The sequence below is a fragment of the Octodon degus genome, unplaced genomic scaffold (assembly GCF_000260255.1).
Source record: "Octodon degus isolate 3935 unplaced genomic scaffold, OctDeg1.0 scaffold00221, whole genome shotgun sequence".
Taxonomy (NCBI): Eukaryota; Metazoa; Chordata; class Mammalia; order Rodentia; family Octodontidae; genus Octodon; species Octodon degus.
The window spans coordinates 3,071,330-3,095,894 of NW_004524797.1; the positions used below are offsets into that span (position 1 = coordinate 3,071,330).

Genomic DNA, 24,565 nt, shown 5'->3' on the forward strand with positions numbered 1-24,565 from the left:
AGGAGGAAGAGGAAGAGGAAGAGGAGGAGGAAGAGGAGGAGGAGGAGGAGGAGGAAGAGGAGGAAGAGGAAGAGGAGCAGTAGGAGGAAAAGAAATTTTACTAAAAACAAAACTGAAAACTTTTTAATTCAGGAAGCTATGAAATAAATCAGAATGCCAGCTCTTTACTATACTAGGTAAATGAGATTTTACTGTAAAGTTATTTTTTTTAATATAAAACACTATAGAGAAGAAGGTATACTTTAAAAAATTGAGGTACTTACTTAAAATTTCATCTATATTTTCTGTATCAAGACTTGTTATTTCAGTTGTTACAGGAGTAAAAACCCAAGTTACCTGAAAATTTTAAAATGTGAAATTAATAAATGTTTCCACAAAAAGCAAATAAAAGTCTAAAAACTTAATGAATAAAGTTGGTTCATTTGTTATTTAGAATATCAACTGATTTTAATCATTAATAATTATTTTAACCCTTCACTAACTCGACAAAGAAGAAATACCAACTTTTATCCTCAAATTAGTCAAATGAGAGTTCCTACACTTCCAAACACAAAAGAAATTGTCTCTAAACAATTTTAAAAACTGAGAATTTACTCATTTTAATACTTTTAACAACTCTATTTCTATGCACTAAAAAAATTGCCAGATATCGGCTTAGAAAGTACTTATATAAAACCAAAACTAAATTTGCTAATTAGGGGCCAGGGAGATGGCTCAGTGGAATAAGCGCTTCCCTAGCAGGTGCAAAGGTCTGAGTTCAATCCCCGGTTCAAAAAAAAAAAAAAAAAAAAAAAAATTTGCTAATTCGAGCCTAGTATGTCCCTAAAACAGTACAAATAACTGCAAAAGAATTGGAAGACTTGCCAATGATAAAGGCAAATGTCTTCTTGCATTACTTTCACTTGCTAGTGGTTTTTTTTTTTTTTTTTTTTTGCGGAACCGGGGATTGAACTCAGATCCTTGAGTTTGCCAGTCAAGCACTTATCCTACTAAGCCATCTCTCTGGCCCTCACTTGCTAGTGTTGATAACAATATATTAAGTGAGACTATTTAAGAGATTAATGATAATAGTATTAAGTGAGAGATTATTTTAAAATGTTATGCTTTCACTTTAATGTGCCTGAAAATCCAAAACTGAAGTTTACCAAAGATAATCTTAGCCTGCTATCTACAAAAGAGATAAAATTTTAAACTAAACTAGTATATTACATTCTTTTATGTGTGTGTGTGTAGCCAGCTCAGCCCACCAGGGGGTGGGGCTGGCTGGCATGTGGTGCTGGGGGATTGAACCACGGTCCCTGTGCTTTGCCAAGCTTGTTCCAAGTAGGTGCTTTAGACCACTGAGCCATCTCACCAGCCCCTAGTATATTATATTCTTAAAAGTAATATTTTTCTTGTTTCATTTTAATATACTTTGTATTTACTGCCTAGATTTGTTTTAAACAGTTTGTGTATAGAAAGTCATTCACTGGGTCACTGCTTTTTATCTTGACACAACTAATATCAGGCTCCAATCAAGAGTACTGAGAAATTTTCCTTAGGCCTCCCGAAGTGATACTTTATCATTCATGATAGTGACAACTCAAAATTTTATAATTCAACAAAAATTAAATCTAAATAATATATAGACATGTTTATTAATATGTAAACAATCCTACTTAATTTTAAGAAGCATTTCTATACAATTCATTTTAGAAAAAGTCTAACACCAAATCTTATATTCAAGTCAACAGAATTGATATACTCAGTAAGTTATAAATATGTCTGCTAGCAAGTGATAACCATACTCTTAAAATTAAATGACTGCAAATCTCCAGGTAACTTACTTATATTTTCAATCCCTCAAAATTAACAAAAGATTAAATTTCTATTACTAGTTATTACTTAATATTGATGGGGGTGAGGATATGCAACCTCACAGTATGGTACATTAGTATATGCCAAAGCAGGAGTAGAAAAGTATCTTTGACTACTGTTCTCCCTTGAAGTCAGCTATAACACCAATTCCTTGGCACGCAAGCCCCTCATGAGAGATACACCCTTCTGAGAACTGGAAGAAAAAAATACTCCTATCTCTAAAGATAAACACACACACACACACACACACACACACACACCAACAATAGCCAACAACAAAAACCCAAATAGGCCTTGCCAAATTCCCTTCAATTTACATTATGCTTTTTTATCCAATCATAATTATTTCTGCATGACTGTCTAATCTTCACTAAACCAAACATAAAAGCATAGTTTTTCTCCCCTTTTTAAGCCATCATTTTTGAAGGATACCATCATATAATACTTATACTACATTAAATAACTTTGTGTTCTTTTTTCTTGTTTATCTGCATTAGGGATGTCAACCATGAACCTAGAGATGGGTGAGGAAAGAAATCTTTCTCCTCTACAATCTCAACATTTCACTAACAGATTTTTCCTTCACTAGTTTGACCAAATCTAGATAAATGCAGAATCTATGTTGGTACAGCAATATTTTATAGTTGCATGTTGGGGGAAAAAACATAGGAAAATAGAAAAATATCATAAAGCAATGAAGTTAGTCATTAACTATATACAGATTGTATTTTAGGCACTGAAAGTACAAGTACTAGGGCATACTATGCTCTATATCAAGGAGCTCTCAAACTATGTGTAGTAGTGATGACCAAGAGGTGAGCAAAATGGGATAAATGCTAGATTACAGATGATAATCGTCTTTGGCTGCATTCTCTAATGAAGCCTGTTTTTGAAGAGTTCACAATCAGCTATTAAAATATGTTTAGATTCTAAACTTAACTGCTTTTTACTTGGAAATATTTACATGGCAAAAATATTTACATGCTAGGTAATGGCAAAAAAAAAAAAAAAAAGAGGCAGTGATCAATTTGGCTATTAAATAAAGCATTACTTAACCACTGGACTATACTAATAAATATGAACTAAGACTGGCATTCAGCTAACAGTTGTTTTGTTAAGAAGGCCCAAAGCTAGAAAACTGTCTCTGGCCCACTAATCTCTCCTTCCTGCAGAGAAGAGAGGGGGCCTTTTCCTATTATCATTAACATTTCTATTAATATGCAGGTTGTTTATTTGAATTGTTAGCAAGCTCCACTGGTCTGACAAATTGTTTCTTTTCATGTCAGCCCTTGGCAGAAATAAGACTCCCCTGGGGAAACATCTTTATGTGTCAGATGCTGTAGTGCTTAAAGTAAAAGACAAGTAGCTCCAGATCAGGAAGGAAAGATGGAAATTTTTTTTTTTTTTTAATTTTAGACTTGATGGAAACTTAAATTTTTCAAAAAATAAACAGCAAAAATTTATATGGAGAACTTTAATTGATATGAAAAATATAACCTTTATTGGTAAAATATTATCAATATGATAGACTACATATACACACAGACACAAACATAGAATTTTAAAACTTCATTTTCTTCACTATTTCAATTTTTTGCCTATATGGAAATGAAGAGATATATCTGAAATCTCCTTTCACGATTTATTAGATATTTCCTCTAACATTTTAGTCTGACGTCTAGTGATTTTTTTTTATAAAAGGCAAGGCACAGCAGTGAAACTAGCTTTAAATAGTAGTTACTTTGTTATCAAGTAAAGATGGCCTTCTCCCACTATACAGAGGGGTTTTAGAAACTGAAGTCCCATAACAGTTTGCTTTCCTTAAACTTCCCTGAATCCTCCAAGGCTGCTTAACTGGTGCAGGCAGGATGCCAGTGTACAAGCTGCATTTCTGTAGCACTTAGAAGCCATCAGCGGGTAGCTGCTTTTCTCTGCACAAGCACTGCCTTTTTCTACTCTAGAGTGCACGCCTCTCTACTACTACATAGTCAGGCCATCAAAGATTGATTACTGCTTCCGTGTAGCTTTGGTTTTCCTGACAGAAAATGACTTTTGTTCTCAATAGACCAACCTATTCCATAGAACAAGGACAAAAAAGGAAAAATGCAGGGTAGGACAATGAGAATTACTGAAACAGGAAAATTCTCTGTAGATTAAACATCAAGTTAAGGGCCAGCAAGATAGCTCAGCAAACTAAAGCGCCTGCTCAGGCAGAGCACAACGGCTGGGGTTGGATCCCCTGTGTGCCACCAGCCTCACCCCCAGGGGCACGCTGAGAGGGTGATTTTAGAATGGGCTTGGAGGCTCGTGCCTGTAATCCCAGTACGTGGAGGTTGAAAACAAGAGAATCATGACAATTCAGATCTATGCAGTGAGACCCTGTAGACCCTGTATTAAGTATAAAATCAAGTTGAGATAAGGTATACACAATGAAAAGTTGATAACCAACAAGGCAAGCTATTTTAGGTGGGGTTTTTCTTTTGGTCCCCCCCCCCTTTTTGCACTACTAGGGATTGAACCCAGGGTATTCTTTCTTAGGTATACCTCCAACTTTTTTTTTAGTTTTTGAAAGAGTCACTATAAGTCACTAAACTGCTTGGCCTAGGGTTGAACTTAGAATTCTTCTATCTAAGACTTGTAGAGAGCTGGAATTACAGGTGGGCACCACCACATCCACCTTTAAGTTTGTTTTTGTGTTTTTTGAACCATCCTTTTTTTTGAGACAGTCTCACTATGTAATGCAAGCTGCCCTTAAACTCTCTTACGTAACCTAGGTTGGCCTCAAACTCACAGTGATCCTTCTGCCTCTGTCTTCAGAGTGCTAGGTTTACAGGTGTGCAACACCACACCCAGCTTTAACACTCTTTCAATGTTAGGTCAGATTTTGTTACAATATTAACATACATCCATGCTATTACACTAGTAAACACAAGATACTCTGATATACACTGCTAAATCCTAGTGCTATTCTCTTTCATAAAACCAGCATTCAGTAAGGCATGAATTCAACAAGATCTTTGTCAGAATTATAAACCAATATTAATAATAATGCATATTGGAAATGATGTAATAAGCTTCTCTGTGCATCATCTTTTTAAAAAGTAAAGATTCCTTGCACATTAGGACCAATGGTTACCATATAAATAAAGAATTTAATGGAACACTATGATAGTCTCTAAATTGAGTATCTCCTTTCAATTCAACCTGGCCACAGAGGCCAGAGTAATCTTTCCAAATGTTGTTTCATGTACATCAATTCCTTTGCCTTCAAGTAAAGTCTAACTCCTTCACCTGACATTGAATATCACTCACCTCTGCTTTGCTGAGTCACATCCTACACTTTCCATCCACATCCCATGCTCCAACTAAAACGACTGCAGTTAGAGCACTTACACAGGACATTGTAGTTGACCAAACTCTAGTTTATTGAGAAATTCCAGTTTAAGTTGTTGCCCTGGAATTATTGGAGTACCACCACTTTCACTCCTCAGACGCTCTAATTCAGACAATAAAGGATGTAATCACCCTTTGTTTAATAGATAGTTGACAACAGAGAGGAATTATACCAAGCTATTCACAACATCCTTAACTAAGAATAAAATATCTCCTCATAAAAAAATGGAATGAAAGTGAATAAAGATGGACTAAGATACAAATACTAAGCCAATCTCTAGATTCACTCATTGACTTCAAATGCTAAACAGAGCAAAAGAATAACAGCAACAATTTAAAAAAATCCCTACATGACCCTTTGAGGTCACTCACAAACAGTTTAAATCCTGTGAGTTATAAATTCAAAAGCTGAATGCAAGGAATTTACAGTACTAACAATCCTTAAACTGTCTCATTATTCTCCTCCTTCCATGCCCTGCTTATGCAATTTCTGCTGCATAACAACCCAGAAAGAATATCTGGTGTTTTCAATAATATCAGGGTGTTTTCAACATTCAATTCAAAAGTTACATTTTCTACTGAGCTATCTCCCTGGCCCCAAAAGTTACATTTTCTATGAAGCCTTTCCTCTTGGTCCCAAACAACAGTGATTCATTTCACTGTTAGGAATTCATGAAGTCCTTTCTGTAAGGTCTTAAAATTATTCTTTCAGAGGATGATAAATATTAATTTTTGCCCTTAAATTGTTTGTTTGTGCTGATAACTTACATCATCCAATAAACTACAAGTGCTTTGAAACAAAGACTGCATCTTTTTCAGCTTTATATCACACAGATTCACCTGTTACCATTCCATATACAATGACTATTCAGAGATCGCACTAGAAATAACAAAAGGGAGAAAGAAGTCTACAAATCAAAATGGCCAATGAATACTTTTCTTATTTAGGATTTTCTTTTTTTGCACCCAGGATTGAACTCAGGACCTTGAGCTTGCCAGGCAAGCACTTAAGCCACAGAGCTATGTCCCAGACTAACAAGGTGTTTTTTTTTTTTTTTCTTTGTGGTATCAGGGATTGAACTCCGGACCTTCCACTTGTCAGGCACTTAATTTGTTGAGCTATCTCCCTGGCCCAATATTTTTTTAAAAATATTTTTGAGGAAAATAAGCTTATAAAATAGGAATGAAGGCTACACTCCAATTTTGATTCAACTACTATTTAACAGCACAAAAGACAATCCTTGGTGAGAACTCATAGGCCTCCTACCTATAGCAGAAGCCTTTTTAGAGCACCATCTCGGAGCTGTTATGAGCTCAGCTGTAGCTTCTTTCACACACCCCGCATCTGCTCTCATGATTCCCACACATTTTAGCACATAGACTCTCTACTTTCAAATAGTTTCAAGATCTTTTCTACAGAATGATTACTATAGTTCATAATAACGTACCACAAACTTGAAAACTGCCAAAAGATTAGACCTTAGGTGTTCACACACACATACATGGATATGGCAGTTTGATTTAATCATTTTACAATGTACGTATAAATCAAATGCCACATTATATTGTCAGTATTTGTATTTACTGTTACCTAATATGTCACTTATTGCTGTCAATTACAGCCCTTTTGTCAATTACAGCTTAATAAAACTGAAAAAAAAAAAACCAAATCGTCAGCAAATTATCACCAAAAAAAAAATAATAATAATAAAATAAATGGAATGACTATGCTACATTACTGGAGAAAAACTAGATACTTCTTGTATTATTTTTTAAGGTAAATATAAATGACTTGGGACAAAATTTTATGACCACTGGCTAATGAAATATCACACAGAAATCATAGAATACTTGTTAGTAAGATTCATATTCACAGAAGCATTTTCTACACTGTAAATATTTCACTAAAATATTCTAGCAAATGAATTTGCAAAATAAGAATTATATCCACTAAATCTGTTTGTTTGAAGCTGAATACCTGAAAACCCTGCTATTCAACACTGGCCCCTAAACTAGTACCACTAGTAGGCACCACTTGGGACCCTTGAAGATACAGAACCTTGGACCCAGATTCTGCATTTTAATAAGAACCCTAGGAGATTCTCATGCACACTGAAGTTTAGGGAACACTATTTTTAGAGAACAAATCAGTCTCTCTAGCAGCAAGAATATAAACTCATTATAAGCTTGTATTGAATTCATAACCTCCAAATAGGCACACAATAACAGGTTAACTCATTTGTGATAATTCTATTATTACAAATTGTTATAATTTTAGAAAAATGCAACTTGTAATCTTATTGGAAAGTCACATAAATATTACTCTTTAAAGCATATTTCTTTCTGCTTTAAAAACAGCTTGGATATGTATGTCTGCATGAAATTACAGACATAAAAGCTTCATTTCTCCCACACCTTCACTACTGAAGGTTGTGAAAATAGATGTTTCCACCCCTACGGAGGTTTCCCTGTTCTCAGCTGAGATTACATCTTAAAGGCATTCTGTAGTAATATTTTGTGTATTTTTGCTAAACTTCATTTACTTGCCTTTCTGTTGAGAGTCTCAAAGTCCTTTACAAATTACATGTTTTCTACAGCAAGAAATAAGTGACATATCAGGCAACAGCTCTCTTCCATTTCTAATCCAGACTGATAAACCAGCCTACCACCTGAAATCTCCATGTCATGGGACCCAGGCTGCCTCTCCTCCCTGGAGGCCACTTCTCTCATTTCAGTGTCAGTCCACTATTATTCTCAGTTTTGCATTAAGCTACCAAGCAAAGAAGCATAAAGATTTGCAGTTTGCTGCAAGGAGCTTGGAGATGTTGAAAGGTCCCTGGAGAAAAGAAGCTGAGACTGGCATGAACTAAGGGCCTTGAAGCTGGGTATCAATCAAGGTCCATCTCACCGTTAGTATTCCCAGAAGCATTATAATGAACTAAATGTTCAGAGAAAAGGAAAAATAGAACCAAGTATAGAGTAACACTAGGAAGCTACTTTAACCCTTGAATTGTGCAATGGTACAACCTTCTCATAGCATCAGAGCAACTCATGTTGTGAGACTAGAACTAATCTGCATTTATAAACAAAACAATTACAAGCATGTTTTAATTAAATAATATATGTGCAGATTTTTATGTAGATTCTATACCAAAATATACTTAATATAGTTTACTGTAATTCATAATCTCAAATTCGACCAGTAAAAACAACTAGGGACAAATGAAACAAAAATTTTTTCATTTCATAGTTTTCTGCAATAATGTGATCATGCACAAAATTCCATTAGAAACTGATAGTGGGAGGGCAGGCCAAATAGCTCAGCAGATTAAAGCTCCTGCAAGCAGGCACAGGGGTCAGGGGTTCGATCCTGAGCCTGCTGTGCTAGCCCCACCCCCAGAGCATGCTGATGGAGACTGGGCATGGTAGCACACACCTGCAATGCCAGCTCTTGGGAGGCTGTAAACAGGTGGATCACTACAAGTCCAATCTAGTAGTGAGACCCTGAACACCCTGCAGACCCTTCCCTAAAATACAAAAACAAAAAACAAAAAAAAAAAAAAAAAAAAGAAAGAAAAGAAAAAGAAACAAACAAACTGACGGTGGGTAGAGGATGTAGCTTAGTGGTGCATCACCTGCCTAGCAAGTGCAAGGCCCATGTTCAATTTCTGATCTCCCCCTCAAAAAAAACTGATGTCATCTGGTTTTATTGTTCATCATATCTAAAATTGCCATGACTAATTCACCTGGAAGAGACAATGTACTTCTTTGACCTTTAGAGAGGATATTATTTTTAATTATCATGTAATTATTTATTTATTTGATACACGGTCTTACTATGCAGCTCAAATTCGTAATGATCCTCCTGTCTCAGCCTCTGCAATGCTGGGATTAGAGATGCATGCCATCACGCCCCGTTTTGGTGGCTGGCACGGCACCCCTTGGGTTTCCTGGACTGGCGCAGCATGTAGTACTGGAGATTGAACCCAGGTCCTTGCGCCTGCCAATCAAGTGTTTAGAGTGCCGAGCTAACTACCCAGCCAAGGATGTTATTATTTTTAAAACCTTTTTGGAGCCTAGAGTGAGCATTTTGTTGCATGGAAATGATGGTTTTCCTAAAATCATGACACTCCCAAACTTCTAGCACTGGCAATTGTAACAAAACATGAGAACTGGGAAAAAGTCAAGATGAAAATCCTTTTTTTGAACACACCCTGGAGATAAAAGCTATTGATGCTGATAATTTCCTATTTATCCTTATCTCCCAAAAAGTATCTAGCACTGGTCCTTGGAGTCACATTTCACAACAAATACTTGCACGTATATCTGCCCAGAAAAATGATTACTGACCTACTCTGAGCTGCACCATGCTTTTGCCTGTCTGAGATGCCTGATGAAAGCAAGTTCCCTTTTAAGTTATGGCTTGGATCTTAAATGTCCCACAGGGCCATGTGCTAAATGTTAGTGACCAGCCTGTGGCAATATTAAGGGGACCAGGGGACCGTAAGGAACCTTGAGCTGGGAGGGCCTAACAGGAAGTCAGGCCACTGATACAGTACTAAAAAACTTGGCTGCTTCCTCTGTTTCTGTGCTTACTATCATGAACCTCTTTTGTTACAAGACTTTCAACAGAGACTGATCTGTGGTAGTGATGGATGCCTTGGACTGAGTTGTAAAGCCCAAAACAAAAAGAGCCAAGAGATTCCTTGAGAAAAGAGAACCAAAACTTAGTGAAAATATTAAAAATGCCACACCGATTAAAAGGGGAAAAGCAAATGCAAGTGACCCAAGTCCTGAAAGACGTGTATGCACTGAAAAAAACCATATGGAGTTCTGTATAAAAAGAAAAATATTACAAGACCATCTGAAGATCAGACATCACTGGAACTCTTTTCACAGAAGTCAGATTGTTCCTTATTCATGTTTGGATCCCATAATAAGAAGCGTCCCAATAACCTAGTAATAGGTCATATGTCTGACCACCACATGGTGGATATGACTGAATTAGGTGTTGAGAAATTTGTCTCTAAAAGATATTAAGAACAGTAAATGTCCTGAGGGAACAAAACCCATGTTAATATTTGCTGGTGATGATTTTGATGTGATGGAAGACTACAGAAGGCTGAAAAGCCTTCTTATTGATTTCTTTAGAGGCCCCACCATGGCAAATATCCACCTGGCTGGGTTAGAGTATGTTCTGCACTTCACCACTCTGAAGGGAAAGGTTTATTTTCGCAGCTATAAGTTACTTTTGAAGAACTCTGGTTGCAGAATACCACAAATGGAGTTGGAAGAGATGGGACCTTCATTGGACTTGGTTCTGAGGAGGACACATCTGGCTCCCGATGAACTTTATAAGTTATCTATGAAAATGCCAAAAGCTCTCAAGCCAAAGAAGAAGAAAAATATGTCTCAGGATACTTTTAGTACAACTTATGGAAGGATTCATATACAGAAACAAGACCTAAGCAAACTACAAAGTAAGAAAATGAAGGGATTAAAGAAGTGACCTGCAGAAAGGCTAACAGAAGACCAGGAGAAAAAGTCAAAGAGAGTTAAAAACAATAGAACTTAAAAAAGAAAATTAAAAAAAAGACTTTCAACAGAGGCCCACAGGCAACAGAGCCAAACAAGCACATCCTGAAACCTATGAAACCATGAGGGGATGCCACAGGAAATAGAAAGTACCACCTGTAAAATGTTCCTGGCAAAACTGAATTTAACATTAATCTAACCAAGGCAAAGAACTGGTATGTAGGAAACACTGCATGCATAGGAACATATAAGATGACACCATGTGACGGAGACCAGCAGCCATTACCAAACTACATGAAATTATGGTAGCTATCTTCATTCGGGTTCCCTGTAGAATGTACCTTGAAATAAGGAGCTTATATTTGTGGATAAAGGACAAGAAGGGAAGACAGCCAGTATACCACAGTCAGTGAACTACAGTACACCAATGTTTTAAAATACCAAACTTTGGAAATACTGACACTTTCATTTAGCATTTTTTGGTTGCTGCTGTTAAGGCTGGACTTGAGCTCATTATATTGCTCAGGCTGCCCCTTGAACTCACAGTGATCCTCTTGTCCCAACCTCTCAAATGCTGGAGGATTTTTGTTTATGTATTTGGTACAGAGTCTCACTATGCAGCTTGGACTTGTAGCAATCTTCCTGTTTACAGCCTCCCCAGCACTGAGATTACAGGTATGCACCATCAGGCCTGTTCTCAGTGGCCAGCCCAGCAAGCCCAGGGATGGGGCTGTCACAGCTTGTGGAGCCAGAGACTGAACCCTTGTCCCTGTGCTTGCCTAAGCAGGTGTTTAGTCCATCAAATGCTGGGGTTCAAGGTATGCATCATCATGCTCAGCTTTTCACTTAAAAGAAAACAAGAAAAATTCTTAGTTCATATTAAAAAAAACCTCGGTATGTCCAAAAGTATACAAATTCTTTCATTCTTTTATTTACCAGCCTTTGCTGTTGGTTATGCATTCTACACTGCAATGTAAAGGAAATATTTCTTATACATATAGAATCCATTTATTTCACTACAAAACATGTAACACTGTTTCTTGGTCCTCACAGAAAAACTGTTCTTTAATGCAGTATCTGGATGCAGTATGTTATCCGCAGTATCTTTCGTGCAGTATATTTTTTTCCATATTTGTTTAGTACTAGAATGATTCTCAGAGTTTCTAGTTTTTATTCCTAAAGAGCACTGTGTCATAGGTAAAAAATATTTTTATCACCAAATTTTACAATTTCATTATACAGACCTTAGGTACGTCATGTACTCCTTATTTTAAAATCAGTTTATTTTCATAACCATTCTATTACCTTTGTTGTTGTTGTTCCTGGAATCAAACTCAGGACCTTGTGCTTACCAGGCAGGTGATATGCCACTGAGCTATATCTCTGACCCATTCCATTGCTTCTAGCCAAACCAACTCTAAATGTCAATCAGAAGTAGTCATTGATTGGTCATATATTGTCAAGATGCCTACCCTAATTAAATGATTAGAAGAATCTTTAATGCTATCGTATGGGCCACAGCTGTTTATGTTAACTGTATTAAAAAAAATGGACTTGCATTTCCTTTCTGATATATAATCCCTCAAGAGACTGTCTTAAAGCTGTCATATACATTAAAAATCATTAACTCAGGAATTATAGCACTACTATGTAGTAGTTTAACCTTTTGAGCAGTTTTACAAAAAAACTAATCAGAGAGTAACAATGTTTGTTAAAATGAAATCTAAATTTAGTAATCTACTTCCCCTGATTGCTTCTGTCTCCATTTTCTTAGCTGCCATGAGGCAGGGGTAAAGAAAAAAAGGAATAAGCACTGGCCTAATTAGAAATAAACTGTCTGACAAATTCTTAAGACAATTTTAGCTTCATAGATACTCTTTTTCTAAATTTGTAATAATGCTTCTAGAATTTTCCCCAGTGTATATGATTGTGACATATGGGCTGAAACAGATACCCTTTTTGTTTCCTATGAAATGAGTGATACTCTATTACCATTTCAAGTCAAAAATCTTAAATTTGTCAAATGCATTTCTAGTATCTATTGAGATGACTATATCAGATCTTATATATTGGTAAAGGCTGTTTAGCTCATATATTTATATATACTTTTAAAATATCATCTGTCAGGGCCAGGGAGACAGCTGGCAGCATAAACACCTATCTGGCAAACGCAAGCTCCTGAGTTCAATCTTTGGTACTAAAAAACAAAACAAAAAATATGTCATTAGAATGAGAGAAGTAAACTGACAACATTACACCATCTTTCTAGTTCAGTCTCCTACAAAATCTGCTTTATAAATGTTTCTGCTGTGCCATTTTGTTTGCAGATATTTACAATTTTTACACTGTCATTACCCCTAGCTTTCTAAAGTGCCCTTGTTTTCCTCTCTTATTAAATGCTTTTGGTCTGTATTACCTTATTTAGAAAATAAGAGATCCCAGCCTTATTCGATTTGCTGATAGAATCTACCATTTCATTTCTGACCTTCTGGACTCATTTTTTTTCTAGAGTTTGTTTCTTGTTTTTAGAATAGTTTTCATTTGTGCGCTAACATGAAAATTTCAGTAAGTCAGTTAAATCTGTTATGGGTAATAGCTGCTGTGCGTTTTGTGTTGTTTTTGTCAATTTTTCCACTAATGATTTTTAAAATGTCTTTTCCCTATGCAAAACTGTATGTCTTTGATATGCAGAAAGTTTTATTTTCTTATAAATAAATGACTTACTGAAATTTTCATGTTAGAGCACAAATATATTTAATAAGTGCTGATTGCCATAATTAAATTTTTTACTCCATATACACTGTTGTGTACACTGCTGTTACATTCACTTTTATTATTTTGTGTTAGTTCTTACACTCCAATTTCTAAGGAAGTTCACTTGAAGATCACATTGTGTCCCAACCCAACCTTCTAACTTTATCTTCCAGTGATGTAGTACCCAAATTCCCACAGCCAGGCTTCACCACTCACTTATTTCACTTATAGAAATTACTCTGTTCATCAAAATTTTCTAGAAGGTTTGCAGTACTGGTATCATATATATGTCTCATGCTATTCTTATGCTTCGTCATTAAAATCTCCCTAGGCAGGTTATATGCTCTTGAAGAGCAGGATGGTCTTGAATTTCCTGCACACCCCACCTGGTTGGCTGAATGTTTGCAGCCACATACATTCTCACCTCACGATGACCATGAGCTTGTGAAAGAGTGGGCCAACACACTCCTGGTGAGCTGTGTAAGACAGGACTGTAACGAATACATAGGCAAGGAAGATGAGTACAACCAGTCTATGGACAAAAGCATTCCAACTGGATTTTCCTGGAAGCTCTGTTCTAACAAGTTCTCAACAGGAGGGTGGGTAAATGGTCATGGTACCAACACTGCCGTCAAGGAGTCATGCACAAAAGGGAAGGGGAGAACACTTTTCATCTAAATCACTGTTTCCTTCATTTTCTAATTTGAAATAACTACTATTCTGAATAAAGAAGAGGCTATAGAACTGACAGATTACTAAAAAATTGATGAGAAATGATACAAAGCAAAGCAGCAAGACTGATGATTTATAGATGAATCTTTGAAGTTCATGATTCTATTTTAGTGCTCTCTTTACATCTCATGATATAGAAAAAAGAGTTATAAAATATTTGTGTGTCCCTCACATTTCATCACTTCTTTGCCCAAGACAGTTCCACTTACAAGTTTCAAACCTACCTACACAGACAGCTTACCTGAAAATTGTTTTAATAAAAAAAAATGTTCACTGAAACTCCTGTAATTTTACTAATGATAAATAGAAAAGTTACGCTTATCCCTCCAACAATAAGAATATGAACTACAGCTGATTGAGACTTGCCTTTTCCTCCTTTTAAAAAAATCACATCTATTAGTGGACACATTTCTTTGTAGTTATTCTCTAAATTAAAAATTCTTATTGGCACATTTGCAGTAAACAATGTTTATATTTCTTGTGACGAGTTGGTACATGTATGAAATACATCTTATTTCCATTTTCGTCCTCCTTTCCACTTCCTCTTCCCTTTCTTTCTACCTCTTAATCCCCCTCCCAACCAAGAAAGATCTATTCCCCTACTTCCAAATATCTTCTATTTTGCTCTTTATTTATAATTTGGGTTTCTTGTAAGAAATTTACTCTCTAAAAGTGACTGTAAATTGGTTTGTCACTTTTTTTTTTTTTTTTTTTTTCTGTATTTGGGACAGGGTCTACAGGGTCTCACTGCACAGATCAGACTTGTAGTGATTCTCCTATTTCCAGCCTCCCCAGTGCTGGGATTACAAGCATGCGCCACCACGCCGTCTCAATCAAGCTCTCAGCACGTCCTGTGGGCGGGGTGACATGGCATGCTACATGCCAGGGATACAACCCCTGCCGCTGTGCTCTGCCTAAACAGACACATTAGTTTGCTGAGCTATCTTTTTTTTTTTTTTTTTTTTTCTTTTTGGCAGAACCGGGGATTGAACTCAGGCCCTTGCGCTTGCCAGGGAAGTGCTTATTCTACTGAGTCATCTCCCTGGCCTCCTTGTTGAGCTATCAGACCAGCCCTGATTTGTCACTTTTTAAATTGCTAGTTTCTACAAACAGGCTGAGTATCTTTCTTCTGTAAGTCTTTTTAGAAGTAGGTGTAGAGTTCTTGCAGTTTTATCCTTTCATTATCAGAATTTCTGTCCCCTACTATATGTCAAGCACCATGCTTAGTACAAAGAAAATAAATAATAAAACCTATACCTCCTTAGCCAAAGAGGAAAAAAAGTGTTACTATAATAAATTTTAATTATAAATCTTATTTTTTCGAAAGCAAGGTCATTATCACATGAACTGATCATTAAAACTTCCTGTCAGTTGAATATTTGCTTTAAATATTTGAATGGTCAAAACTTCTCTGGTAGGGCCATGCAGATGGCTCAGTAGAATAAGTGCTTCCCTGGCGAGCACAAGGGCCTGAGTTCAATCCCTGGTTCTGCAAGAAAAAAAAAAAAAAACTTCTCTGGCATATTTACATAGTTCTTCAATATGAACTAATTTCACAACATGAAATAATGTGATTTTACATCTATTATTTTCCTAGGCTTACTGTAATAACACAAACTTAATGGCTTAAAACAAATTTATTCTTTTGCACTTCTGTAGATCAGAAGTCTGAAATCAAGGTGCTAACAAGGCCACCATTTTTCCAGGGGCTCTTGGAAAGTCAATCTTTTGTCTGTTCCAAGGTCTGGTGAGTACTGGCATTCCTTGGCTTACTGATATACCACTTCAACCTCTACTTCCATTTTTACATGATCTTCCCTTTTCTGTGTTCCTTTCTTCTAATAAAAATATAAGTCATTTGATTTAAAGACTCATTCCAGAACCAAAATGGTTGCACTTCAAGATCATTTAATAAGTACATCTACAAAGACTATTTCCAAAAACGATCACATTTGGAAGTTCTGGTGAACATGAAATTTGGGCAGACCTTACCCAACTCATTGTAGTTGCTATTTTTTTTACAAATATATATTTACATAGAACCACAAGCAATAAGAAAAAAGGGGCTTGTGTAGAGGTATATATTTCAAATATTGTTTAGATTACAAAATAAGTGAATTCAATATTTTTCTTGCATTAAAAGTACTTAAGAAAACACCTTTGTGCATTGACAGTGAAATAAGGAATTTCTTTCTTTTTTTTCTTCTTCTTCTTTTTTTTTTTTTAAGTGATCCTCCTGTTTTTCAGCCTCCCTAGCATTAGTACTACTGGTGTGCCCCACCACACTCAGTCTCCATGGCTGGCTCAGCATGGCCAGAAATAGGGCTGGTGTGGCATGTGGTGCCAGGGATTGAACCTCAGTCCCTGTGCTTGCCTAAGCAGGTACTTAGTCCACTGAGCTATGCTCCTGGCACAAAATAAAGAATCTTATGCTTCTTTTGAAAGCTACTTAAGTTTAATAAAATATTTTAAAAGTCAACCTCAGTATGAACATGGGCCCAATTGAAGCTGGTCTTTTAGACTTTGCGATATACTATAACATTTCCAATGTATTCTTCAGCATGTAGACTATAGGTCTACATGCAGCAGTTTAGAACTGAAGATCAATTTTAGTATATGAGCCGCTGAAGAGGGCACAGAATTGGAGATCAAAACATATTAACGGGTTGTAAAATCAATTCATTGGAATTACATCCAACATTAACAAAAAGAAATACAAGATACTGAACACTGAACGTAGTTTAGCATGTTTGAAAAAACTTTTAGTTGTATCTTTTATACCAGGTTAAAGCACAACATGCTTTTTAATGTGTTTGCTGAGAATCAGAGTCAGAGATTTGAAAGCTTCTGCTGCAAGGTGATAATGTATATCTGAATATTAAGTTCTCAACATTTCATTTATATAGTGTCATACTTTGAATATGTGTACAATATTTTTGCACATATTGAAGTTTCATAATTTGAAATACTTGTCAATTTTTTTTTTTTTAAACTGGGGATCAAACCCAGGACCTTGCACTTGTCAGGCAGTCACTTAAGCTGCTGAACTATATTCCCAGCCCCACTTGTCAACTTTTATATGTTCCAATATGTGAGAAAGATTTTCTGTGAAGCAGTAATAACATTTCTCTTCATTGGAACACAAATTCTACTGAGATGGGCATCACTAATCTCTAATGAATCTCAGAACTGGAGAGACAAAAGCAGCCTTAAGTTGTTCAACATATTTACGGATAAACAGAAAGAAGGCAAAAAAGTACATGCCTAAGGTCATACAGTCAGTGGTAGAGCTGGAATCAAAATCTGTGTCTCCTGATCTCAACTTGTACCTTGTGTAAAACCACCATATTAAGTTCTGGTTTGAGCATAACAATTAATGTTAGATAATTAAGCACACTTAAAGGTTTTATGAATTTTCATCTTCAGAAATAAATGACAACTAATTATTTGTTACACTTTTAACCATTTAGGATGTGTGCATGTGGTACTGAGCATCGAACCAGGGCTTTCATAATGAGTTAAACCCCATCCATCCATCCATTCATTTACCTAGAGATAGGATTTTGCTCACCACTAAGTTGCCCAGGCTGGGTTTGAATTCATGAACCTCTTGCCTCAGTCTCCCAGAATACTGGTATTATAGGCATGTACAACAACATCTAGCATATTTTTAAAATATTTTCTTGGGCAAGCAAAAGAAGTTGCTAATTTGTGTAAATTATGCAACACTCTCTTTGAAACTACATTGGTAAATATGAGACTTATTCTTAAATCAGCAGTCTATTGGCTGAAAACTAAACTGTTAGAGATTCAAATCTCTGTTTGAGGGCTGGCCAAATGGGGGTGCGCTGAGACAGTAACTGAGACTGGGCATGGTGGTGCACACCTATAATCCCAGCTCTTGGGAGGCTGTAAACAGATGAATCACTAAGAGTCCGATCTAGTAGTGAGACTCTGAACACCCTGTAGACCCTTCCCTAAAATACAAAAAAAAAAAAAAAAAAAAAAAAAAAAAAATCACTACTTGAAGTTGTTTGAAATACTTGTCAACTTCTGTATTAATGCCCAAACAGGGTGTTTATTTAATGGCAATGTTGAAATATCAGAATGAAGTTCTTTTTTTTTTTTTAATGTATTTAGCACAAGATCTATAAGGTCTTACTACACTTATAGATCAGAATCGTAGTGAACCTCCTGTTTTCAACCTCCCAAGTGTTGAGATTATAGGTGAATGCCACCACACCCAGTCTCAATCCCATGTCAGCGTGCCCTGGGGGTGGGGCTGGCATGGCCCACTGGGGATCAAACCCCAGTCCTTGCCTCTGCCTGTGCAGGTGCTATAATCCACTGAGCTATCTGGCCAGCCCTGTCTTTTTTTCTTTTATTTGAAAATCACTTTCGGCCAGGGAGATAGCTCAATTGAGTAAGTGTTTGCCTGGCAAATGCAAGGTCCCGAGTTTGATCCCTGGTACCAAAAAAAAAAAAAAAAAAAAAAAGAAAATCACTTTCAATGCTTGGAATAATGAAAGCCTTCCTATCCATGGAAAAGGTCTAATCCAAAAGTAGTGTTTAACTTTTGTAAAAAATTATTACAGCAAGGGGCCGGGGAGATGGCTCAGCGCTTCCCTGGCAAGTACAAGGGCCTGAGTTCAATCTCCGGTTCCGCCACAAAAACAAACAAACAAAAAAAAACCAAAAGAAAAAAATTATTACAGCATTATTATTATTATTACTATTGCCATTAATCACTATCTAGTAAGGCACTGTCATACCAGGTATGATAAAAAAAACTATGGGGAATGCTGCTACCAGATATCATCCAAGGAAAAACACTAAGGTGTCCTCTTCAAACAGCCTTTATCAGTTCTGGAACCATGCAATCTCTGGCTCTTCTTCAAAATAAAATGACAATGAAAGATGAATGTTTAGCATTCATCCAGGACATTGAGACATCCACAACAGCATGAAAGACACTCAGAGAAGAGTACTTTCAGAACTGCTTGAGAAAGTGGCAAGAATGATAGGTGTACTTGAAGCAAGGAGGTCTTTTGAGGAGGAATAATGGCAATGTTTCTTTCATGGTAATTTTCTTTAAATTTAAACAGCCATCATATTTTTATTATACTTATTATAATCCAAAAATCAATACAACACACATGCTGAACACAATATAAAGGAACACTGCATAACAAATGAGTAAATAGAAAAGCTCAATGAGTCAGACACAATGATACACACCTATAAGCTTAGCAACTGGGAGGCTGAGATAGGAGGAACATTATGAGGTCAGCGCAGGCTAGGTAGTGAGATAGAGGCCAGTCTAAACTACATGTGAGACCTTGTCTCAAAACACACCAAAAAAGAAAAATTGAATAAAGGAGAAAATATACATAAGAGGACAACTTCTCTAAATATAAGAAAAAGAGCTCCTGGAAATATGTAAGAAAAGGACAACATTTCATGCTGTCAAATGCTCTACCACTGAGCTATACCCCCAGGACAACATTTCAAAAGAAAAATGATCAGAGAGGATGTGAATATCTTACTCACTTAAGTATTATTTATGATAGCAAAGAACTGGAAATAATCTAAGTATTAATCAACTGAAAAGTAGACAAATTACAAGGTAGGTAAAATGTACAATGGAATACTATGCCACTTTCCCATTTTATAATATAAAAATAAAAATGGGGGGCCAAAGATATAGCTCATTGGTACAGCGCCTGCCTGGCAAGTGCAAGGTCATGAGTCCGAATCCTGATACAAAAAAAAAAAAAAAAAAAAAAAGGACATGAATACTAATGGAAAGCTCTGAAAGTTCTACTACTAAACAAAAAAGTGTAGGATAAAGTAAGCATATACGCTGAAAAGCCAGGGTTGGTGTCTGCTGCTGAAATGTCAAAAAAGAATAAAACAAAAAACTAACAAAGAACAAACTGGCTACTCCCATAATCTATAAAGAGGTAATAAAGTTGTGGCTATGGTTTAAAAATCAAAGATTTTTCTTTTAATGTATTTAACACAGGACCTATAAGGCCTCACTATACATATGGATAGGACTCGTAGTGATTCTCCTGTTTTCAACCTCCCAAGTGCTGAGAATACAGGTACACGCCACTGTACCCAGTCTCAATCCCGGCTCATTACGCCTTTGGGGCAGGGCTGCTTAAATTTTAACAGAAAGAAAAGGAGCTCTAAGACAGCACACTAGATAATATTCACATTTATCTCCTGTTTTCTGTCTTCTAAGTGTAGGCCTTTTTTCTTTGCATCATACGCTAAAAAAGTGGGAGACAGAAACACACACAAACATGGGGGAAGAGGTGGGTCACACGACAAGATACTGGCACATAAATGAACCAGAAAGGAAGCATATCAAAAGAAAAAGTGGGACAATTAATAGTATGAAACACTGTCAGTTATGAATAGAAGAGTTAGCAAAGGATAAAATAACTTTCAATTAGGAAGCTACTGAGATTCAGGAAATCCTTCACAGGCATAGACAAAAAGCTAAGTCACTTCTTATAGCACTAAGGCAGACAGTGGCTCTTCTACTTACAAATTTTCTACTTATAAACTTAAAAGTTTCAGAGTTGCAAAGCAAACAAAACCACATAGGCTTCATATGTCATCAACAGATGAAATTATCTAACCCTGCATGATGTGTCATTACAGATTAATGTGCAAAGACACTGATAAATACAATTTCTGAACATAAAGAGAAACACTTCTCTTTTTAATCGTTTCCAAGAACAAAAAATTTACATTTATACTAATATTGCTTTGCTTTAATAGTACTGACTTTAATTACCTAAAATAATATATTGATGTAAATTATGCTAGTGCCTAACAATAAGTTAATAAACTAATAATATAAGAGTCCTGGGGCCGGGGACATAGCTCAACAGTACAGCTCCTGCCTGGTAAGCACAGGGCCCTAAGATCGACTCCCAATACCACATAAAGTCCTTTATTTCTCAAACAAAATGTGCCTAAAGACATCCTTGTTCCTTTGACTAAAAATTAGATATCTTGAATAAAAAGAACACTTAAAAGCCATTCACAAAATAGCTTTTATCAAATCTTTACAATATGTTGGTATCTTAAACTTAGTACTTTAAAATAATATTTCAAAATTAAGTGAGAGACTCAATCATCTCATGTAGAACCATAAAAGACTGTTAATTTCCTCAAATATCACATTTTATAATCTGTTTTACATAAGCGCTAAAGATTATCCAGAGAAATAAAACATTATCACATATCTGAGTATTCCCTAAATGAAGTAGATCAGAATGACATCAAACACATAAAGTTATAATATGGATTATAATACCATTACATATAAGAAGTTACTCAAGTTAGATCTAGTCAGCTGGTTTCTCTTCTCTCATAGTTCAAAGTGAAAAAGAAAAAAAAAATTGCATTGTTTTGCTGCAGAACACAAATATCTCAAAATGTCTTCTTTTTTTTTTTTTTAAATGTATTTGGGGGGCTGGGGAAATGGCTCAGTAGAATAAGCACTTGCCTGGCAGCACAAGGGCCTGAGTTCAATCCCTAGTTCCGAAAAAAATAAATAAATAAATAAATAAAAAGTATTTGGTACAGGGTCTCACTATGCAGCTCGGATTCATGGCAATCCTCCTGTTTTCAGCTCCCACAGCATTGGGATTGCATGCATGTGCCACCATACCTGGTGCTGGTGGCTGGCTCAGCACGCTCAGGGGCAGGACCAGCAGGGTATGTGGTGCAGGGGACAGAACACCGGTCCCTGTGCTTGCCTAAGCAGGCGCTTAGTCCACCGAGCTATCTCACCAGCCTTTCAAAATTTCATAAGAGTTTATGTTACTATATAGTTTTTGAAACAAGCTTTTGTTGACGATAACAACCAGTGTGCATCAACCTACTTTCCAATTGAAGGCATAAATATTAATGAGATCAGGAAAGCAGGACAGAATTAGCTTTTCTTGATCAAGATTGATACACCCACCATAAACTTAATCTGCTAGTCAATCCTTACCAAATAACTTTAGTGCAGTATAGTATTCATCAAATTTATAAGTAGATTTAGTTTTATTTTATTAGTTATTTTATTAAGTTTAGTGGGACAATTTAGATACACATAATGATCACATTCATCATGGGAATTTGTACCTAATATATCCTGGTTTCTCTCTTTTTTTTTTTTTTTCCAATACCCCTCCCTCCCTCCAATCCCTCTTCCTCTCCTTATTTACAAAAGTTTTGTTTCCATTTTATCCTTCTTTTATCATTTATAACCAGATTTAGCTTGACGGTGAAAACTTACTACAGGTATAAATGTTACACATGTTTTTGTGTTGAAAAAAAAAAAAACATACATCCCACTAGAAGCAATAATAAAAGGATTACTATGGTTTATACAAGTTAGGCTTATATGAGAAAATGAAATTACAAAGAACAATTTGGAATCTATCACACTTTCAGTTGTATTTTTTCATCTTTTCAAGTTACCAAAGCCTGAAATAATAATCTACCTTTCACTTACTGAATTCAACTAGAAAAAGAATTATATATTTCTAAAGAACTATCATCATTTTTAATATACATAATCAACTACATTAGTCACAGATATACTATTAAAATGATTTTCAGTATTCAAGGTAATAGAAATAATACTTTTTCTACACGGAGCTAATGATACCTTTCAAATAGCACAAAACATGGGGTTGTTTCCCTACTTTCATTTATACAACTTATAAGACTTTATTTACTTTTGTGTTAAAAGCAGAAATGTATATCAAGTTAGATTCTATTTCAAATCATAATTACATTTGTCACTATTTTGATAATATCATGTCATAACTTGCCAGGAGAAAGACAAGCTGATAAGCACTTTAAGAAGCCACAATTATTTGGAATCAAGACTTTTAAAATAAAAAGCTTCATCCATTTACTCATTTTAGAGGGTCAAAACACAGTAGAAGCCAGGTGTGGAGGCACATATGTACAACCTCAACACTGAGCAAGGCTAAGGCAAGGGTGGGTTCCAAGTAAGAGTTACACTTGAGCAACTTAGTTAAAAATTTAAAAAACTAAAAATTAAAAGGGCTAGTGATGTGGCTTAGTGGTAAAACATCCCTGGATTTGATCCCCAGTAGCAAAATTAATTAATTAATTAATTAATTTATTTATTTATTTATTTTTTCAGAACCAGGGATTGAACTCAGGCCCTTGAGCTTGCCAGGGAAGCGCTTATTCTACTGAGCCATTTCCCTGGCCCCACCAGTACCAAAATTTAAAAAAATAAAAATTAAAAGTTTTTTTTAAAAAAAGACCACAATCATAGAATGATGGCCAGTACAACTATTAGCCTCCTCCCTGTGAGCTTCACAGTAACTTCATTTGCTGGACAAGCTTTCCTTCTCATAGCCTCAAAAACAAATGTCTTCCATATACCAGAGTTGGTGCAAAGTACTCTATATACATTATGTATTAATTTTACAGCCTCAAAACCAAATTATTCCCAATTTTAAGTTAGAAAAACAGACTCAGAAAAAAAGTGAAAAATAGACGGAGCTAGAAATGAGACTGATCTCCTTAATTCCTAAGTCATTGTATCTTCTAGTATTGTCAGTCATCCCCAAAATCCAGATCCTATTTATATGATGTATTACTCTTCCTGGAACGAATACACATTACACACCTAAGCTTTAGAAGAAAGAATCCAAGCAACAGTCATGTGAGGCATGCACAAATGATTTTATCTCATGGTCATTACACTTACATTTTATAAATATGCAAGCAAGGTATGATAAAGAAATATAATGAATGTTTACATTTTTTAAAAAATTACAGTAGACAACACATTGCCATTAATCCCTTCAAAACACCACCATCACACTCTCTTCAAACACAGATATTTTATCATTCTTCCCACTTTCTGAAGCAGTTCCATAATTTTTTTTTTTTTTTTTTTTTTTTTTGGTGCTGAGACTAAAACTCAGGACCTGGTGCTTGCCAGGCGGGTGCTGTACTGCTGAGCCATAACCAAGCCCTCTGAAGTAGTGCTGGAAGTCCTCTTTCATGAGTGTCTTTAGCGGTGCTATTATGGCTGCCTCCATGTTATGAATGGATTCTAAACATTTACTCTGCATCATCATTTTTATTTGGGGAAAGAGCTCAAAATCACAAAGTACCAGATCTGATGAATAAAGTGAATGAGGCTGTTTCTATAAACCTGACAGAGCCCCGTAAAAATAGATAGGCTCTTACTTCCTTTTTTCCCCCAGAATTTAAAAATCTTGTAGTTCCT

The 24,565-nt window shown here is 35.9% G+C and overlaps 1 protein-coding gene and 1 pseudogene across 1 annotated transcript in view; one reads left to right on the plus strand and one right to left on the minus strand.

Annotated features, from left to right (window-relative positions):
- The window catches only part of Erp44 (endoplasmic reticulum protein 44), a 119,220-nt gene that overhangs the window by 67,914 nt on the left and 26,741 nt on the right, over nt 1–24,565 (minus strand). Inside the window, exon 2 of the mRNA XM_004645227.3 lies at nt 264–336. Coding sequence (XP_004645284.1) covers nt 264–336 — 73 coding nt within the window. The remainder of the gene's footprint in view (nt 1–263; nt 337–24,565) is intronic.
- Nucleotides 9,902–10,825, plus strand: LOC105744078 (annotated as a pseudogene).